A 6,525-nucleotide genomic window follows, 5' to 3' on the forward strand; every position below is an offset into this window, starting at 1 on the left:
ATTATATTAAAGAGATCTGTCTAAAACCTTATAATTTTATTACACTATTTAATCATAGCAAAACGAGCTTTAACAACATTACCCAAAACATCAACAACATATAATGTATATCGTTATTAATATGTAGGTTCAATATTAGAAATAAATAAATATTGCTAACATCATGTTATTAAAGTACTGCCCTAGAGGTAGAGCCAATGGGATCTATTGTAATTTGTAATTATTTTATTCATTATTAATAAAAAGAATTTATTGATTATTCATATTGTAAATGTTTACTTTATGTTTGTATAATCAACATGATGGTAGAACTATGATGAGAAGATCAAATGACTAATTATAAAAACCTTATGTACATATTAACTGGTCATTATAAAAACGTTCCTAATCCCAATATTACTTTGAACAAATATATAAGTAACTGTGATAGGATTCTCATAATGTTAACCGACTCTACCAAAAGGTGGTAACAATTCTTGTATGTCAAAATTGTTTGTCGATATCTTGGTACAATGCATGAGTACATGTTGTAGATATGTTCACCAAACAAACCCAATCTGAGGATTTTTAAATGGATAGTTGTTTTAATGTCTATGAAATAAATCTTCTCACTAACATGTACATTTGATCCTTTAATTTGAGGTCCTCAGACCATCTCGTGTAAAAATCAATATGGCACCACTTAACGTGCTGTTGTAAAAAGGCTAACCATAAAATGGTGATTGACCATATCAAGATCTATATGAAGGCTATGGTGAATCAATAGAAGATTCATCACTCTTGAGCACAAGAGATAATATCTCTTCTAGGTATACTAACGGATGTTGATAACCACTCAAATCTATGGCCACAATATAACCAAGTCGAAGCCAAATCTGAATCATTCAGTCATTGATAAATATCAATTCATATTGAGGAGTTCTTGAGATAGATATTATATTTGTATCTTAACATCGAGAGATGTTAGTTTACGAAAGAATAATATTTTATGTAACTATAGAGTTGAGGAAGGTTAGAGTTATTCATTGACTGAGTGGCCATGATATCTTGCAAGAGGCAAATTTTAGTTTATGCATGAATTTAATCCAAATATAGATGTTGTTGATTCAATAGAAAGCCCATAAGTCACACATATAAAGAGTTGATGAAACTCTAGAAGCATAAGATTATCTGAGCTAGATTTGGTCCAAATTCTAGATTGAGGATTTCAAGTTTTAAGAGGTCTTTTAGGCTTGAAGTGTATTTTATAACACTTAGGACAATATTTAATTGTATGTGAAATTGTATTATGTTGGATTTATCTAATTGGATAAGGATAAACCTGACGTTCACAGTCATGCATGCTTCATGAACGATCTTGTGTGGTGGGTGAATAAAGATAAATCTTTATTCTTATCTGTACCTAAAGATCCAGATAAATCACAAATTGTACGAGATAAGGATTAAGGATGCACTCATGCATCTACAATGAACAGTCATACATGGAGTCTATAAATTTATACACAATTTTCGTAATTTTATTTTCAACACACCATACACACACAAGCGTGGTCATGCAACAAAACACTCTCTCCATGTATCACATCCTAGTAGACCACTATGCATGATTATAACCTCCTTCCATTCATGCTTCATATAGATACTAAGGTTCCTGCTCACCAGGTTGGAATGTGATAGTCTTGCCAGGAAAAAACCGAAAGAGTCATCCAATATAGTTATATAGTTCTTGAACTCTCTTTGAATTCATTAATCTTTTTCCTAAAATAGGATCTGCATAGGCAGGTTAATGGTTTTTTTTTTGTTTTATCTTTTTTTGTCCTTGCCAATTTTCGATGTTTTAAAAATAATGGTATTAGAGCCACCATTTAGGGAAATTATCATGAAAATTTTACCTATTTTCTTGGTTGATTGATTGCAGATCTCTGTGCGATATTGAGATCTCTCAAGATTTAATCTATAATATGATTTGCATCATGTCATTGCATGATTGTCTAAGATCATATTTTGCTCACTGAATTTTGTTTGTGAAGTTGCTTGATTGGGTTGGGTTGCTTTAGAACCTATTCTCCTTCTCTCATCATCTTCCCCAATCATTTCTCCCACCTTATTTCTATTTTTTGCACCCAACATCCCTCCTTCCAAATTCCTTTTCCTATCTTCTTCTTCACTCACTTTATTTGGCTCCAACTCCATCTACTTCAAATCCGCCACCACATAACTTAGGTCATCAAGTGAAGGGATGAATTTTAGCAACTGGATCTCGTTGGATTCAACTAATTTTCTGCCAAAACTTTTTTTTTTTGGTTGTTAAAACCTATCGACTTCTTCTTTTGCATCATCGTCGGTGAGTTGATCTTTGCCAAATGCTCCTGCAATTTATTTGCAGAAAAGAGACCCAATTTTTGTGCAATTCATCAGGCATCATCAAAATTCCCTCACCAATTTTTAATTAGTTTATATATCTATTTTAATTTCTTGTACTACCCTTTTTTATTTCAATTTTCTCTGTTTTGAATATATCCTAGAAAAGTGTTCTAATACCAATTTGATAGATACCTCCTCACTGGCAGTCCAATATGATCTTTCGGTAAGTTCCAGAGTGTCGGAATCCTCCCTTGAACCCTTATTTTGGAGAGACAAGGTTCCTCTCAAAGATTTCTGCCACAAACAATAATTCTTCTCCGCTCTAGTCTCTCCATTTTCTCCTTTTTATTCTCTTTCTGTAACGGTTGGCCCTTCTCAACTCATGCCACCTTCCTCTCCAATATCTTGTGGTGTTGTTCTCTTTTTTGTGAAAATGCCACATGTGCTTCCAATTTGTTCCCTAAATTGGTTTTGCCTTTTTGCATATTTGGGTCCTAATTGTTTCCCGACGCAATGTATGCATCAAATATTCCCTTTACCAATTATGTATGTTTGAAAATTGAGATGAAACTAAAGAAGTTCAACATTTGCCACTATGAAGATCACTAAGAAGGTTATAAATATCTCTAATTTTAGCCACCAAGGAAGAGTCTAAATAAGTAGAAGCAAAGAAAGGTAGTCAGAAATCACACGTCATTCTAGCTAGTGTTGGATATGTTGGAGAATTGACACAACATCGTTTCATCATATCAAACCCTTAATCTGAAAGATGCTTAGAATCTCTCAAATAGCGGCCAAGTTCTGATTTTGGTGGAGAGAGATCACTGATATATTGAGAAAATGCAAATCGACTTGCTATGTTGTTTAGTATTTTTGGAATACTTGAATTCTATTTAAGGCAACCAACTCAATTTCTACAGATTTGCCAACCAAGACGACATATAAATGGTAGTATCTATCATAATCATTGTATTATAAACGGTACTTTTAAACCATAAAAAGGATAGACCTTTCAAAACTTATTTATTAAAGCTAGAAGTTACAGATAGATAATCAACAAGATAAATGGAAGATAAGTTCTCAGGGTTAATGTTGCTTACTGAGATAATGAGAATCATAATAGATGTTGGGGCTTGCGCTGGTTTTTCTATCCTGCTTTTAAGATATAGTTCAAGGTAACACTATATTAATACCTCGTAATAAAACCAAAAATGTTAACAGCCCGGTATTACTTAAAATGTTACCAAACTTATTTTTGTCAACAACTTAGTCATGTTGAGGGCTTTTCAGCCAGCTTTTTGTACAAACCAGGGCCTTTTTCAAGTCAAAATCTAGGCCATCGCAATTAAAAATGTTATAAAGTTCGGAACTGAAATGACAAGAATCTGAAGTAAAACCAGGAGTAGAAATAGGCATCGCCAAGTAATCTCGTGCCATTCTAGCAAGTGTCGGCTACTTTTGAGAGTTGGTGCGCCACCAAGCTAGTATGTTAAACTCTTCAACGAAAGGAATTTTAAGGTCCATTAAATATAAATCAAGTTCTGAATTTGAAGATCCACAAGGCCTCCCCAGGGTGTCTAGCATTCTCGGAACTTTTGCACATTCATTACAGACATTATTAACTTCATTGTAGATTTTCCTGAGACATGTTTGCATCCTCACCATATGGTTCCTCGTACCAACCTACTACTATTTCCAGCTTGAATCGTGGATCAAGAACCACTGCAATAACTAGAGCCAAGTTACATTGACTCCAATACTTGCCAAAATATTTCTCTTTAATAGATGAAGCTATTTCACGAACAAAATAATTGTCACTTTCTTCCCATTGTAGTAATTTCATACATATGTCACAAACCTTGGGTAAATATACATTTGCGGTGGTATATTTGCTTCTAGACAAATTATCAGCAGCATCTTTTAACACATGCGCACACTCATATGCCACAGTTGTTTTATACCATCTCTCACCTGTCAAATTTATTACCCTGAAATTATGATCTATCGTTTCAAGCTCACAAAATGCTTCTTTATACCCCAATGCACTCCCGAGCACCTCTAATTCATCAAAAATCCATTTATTAGGAAGGCCTTGAGAACTCACCTTCTTGCCCATCGACTTAGCTTTGTTTAACGCAATTCGGAACCTGTTTTCATTTGATGGCGACTCACGAATATAGCTGAAAGACATCCGTATTTCACTAAGCAATTCTGCCATCCAACTTGGCCCATTTTTTAACAGTCCTCTTAAGATTATCTACCAGCCAATGAATGGGTAACACATTCTCGTTGAAAGGAAGTAAAGCTCGTTTACCGATCCAGGAGTTTGTGAAAAAAAGATCCAAATCTTCTCTACTAATACCTGTGACTATAGAGCATATATTCTTGTCAACATTCAGATCTAAAAGTAGACCTTTAACAATGTCTGAAAAATCCCTTTCATTCCTTTCCGATGCAAAATCAATAATCCTGTTCTTCAAAACCCAATTATCTTCAATGAAGTAGAGCACCACCAAAATGTACTCCATATCATACAACTCAAATTTCAAATGGAAATGACAAGACAGTTTATTGAAATATCCCCGAAGCTTTTCTTTCTCCTCTCTGTAAACATGGAGTATGTCAGCCTTTATGGACTTCAATGATGAAAACCAATACTTAATGATGATTCGCGCAGCATCCAAATTATTCAATTCTTCATCAATCACAGATTTTTCTTTGACGACAGTTGGAGCAATCAAATCATTTGTTTCAACAGATGCACCTTCACCTGGATTTCTATTACGACGATGGCATCTTTCTAACTGACTTTTCAAATGTGTAGTTCCTTTCTTGCTTGAACCATTAAACTTCCTCTCACAATGATTGCATATAGCCCATTCTAATCCATCTTCTTTATATTTTGTGAATTCCTTCCAAACCTTTGAATTCAACTTTCTTCGTTTAGTAGATGACAAGTTCTCCAAATCTGCATTCACTGTCTCATTTTCATGATTTGAAATAGGCTCAGAACCAGCATCTTGTTCCCTAATTTGGGTGATTTCTTGTCAAGACCATAAAAACAAGTTATTATATTCTAACTCTAGTTGAGTTTTTGGTGCAGACCTCCCACATGAAAGGCTGGATTTGAGAATAGTGAACGAGATTGCTTCTTCTTTAATGGAGTTAATAAATCAACAAAAATCACACTCTGCAAATAAACTGTCATCTGTCTGATGTGGATTATTTTATTTTGGAGTCAAATTCTGTTCTACTATTCACCCTATTGCTCAGATGATGCAGATTCAAAAGAAGCACGCCAAGCACTTAGAATTACAGGTTAATCTGTGATTCTTTGAGTGCTTCATGTGCCTTTTTTTGAGATCTCAACCTCAAGATTAAATCCCAGCTAGAATATTGAGATAGGATTCGTCAATAATCATAGCGCATAGAGTTGTATTTTATAAAACCACACAAAATATTAAGAACTTATGCATTTACATCATTTTCCACGTAGCAAAGAAACAAATCCCAGCAAGTACAGTGTCTTATGATTCATTAACAATCGCAGCACAAAGAATTTTGTTTCAGATAATAATACAAAAACATAAAAAACTTATGACTTTACATTAGTTTGTATGGAGCAAACAAGTCAATAGTCCATTGATTAAATTCAAGATTCAATAAACAGTAGATAAATAGAGATTCACCTGATCAGGATTTGGAAGTGTTTCAATTTCATCACCAATGCTGGTTTGGAAATAAATTGTCGATATTCTACCAGGCCAAGGCATGGTCAAAGTAGAAATATACTTACTTGATTATGCAATTAGATTGACATGAATCCTGAAAATGGGTTTCAGTATACTGAAAATTCTTTGGCTTCTTGATCCTCTGCAGATGATAGTGAAGAAAGTCAAAAAGAATTCTATTCTCAACTTGTCTTTTGTGGGCCCCTTCACTGCTTCACGCGGTTGACCGAGGAATTTCCAATATGACTATTTTACCCTAGCTTATTCAATCCTTAAGACAAAAATGTCATTATATTCCATTAAAATAAGGTATATTAATTAAATTATTCATATTTTATGAGTCATAAAAAATTATATATAATTGTGTGGCTTAAATAAAAATATCCACATTTTGAAGAAGTTAAACAAAATTACCTTAAATACCCAAGAA

The 6,525-nt window shown here is 33.8% G+C and overlaps 1 protein-coding gene across 1 annotated transcript; it reads right to left on the reverse strand.

Annotated features, from left to right (window-relative positions):
• Positions 1–3,988: 3,988 nt before the first annotated feature.
• On the reverse strand, positions 3,989–4,555 carry LOC123195661 (zinc finger BED domain-containing protein RICESLEEPER 2-like). The gene has a single exon (XM_044609479.1). The coding sequence runs from the start codon at positions 4,553–4,555 to the stop codon at positions 3,989–3,991; it is 567 nt and encodes a 188-aa protein (XP_044465414.1).
• Between the last annotated feature and the right edge of the window lie 1,970 nt (positions 4,556–6,525).

Source organism: Mangifera indica, chromosome 14 (assembly GCF_011075055.1).
Source record: "Mangifera indica cultivar Alphonso chromosome 14, CATAS_Mindica_2.1, whole genome shotgun sequence".
NCBI lineage: Eukaryota > Viridiplantae > Streptophyta > Magnoliopsida > Sapindales > Anacardiaceae > Mangifera > Mangifera indica.

Coding starts and splice junctions, on each gene's coding strand:
- LOC123195661 (XM_044609479.1), bottom strand. CDS start 4,555: ATGTCTTTCAGCTATATTCGTGAGTCGCCATCAAATGAAAACAGGTTC.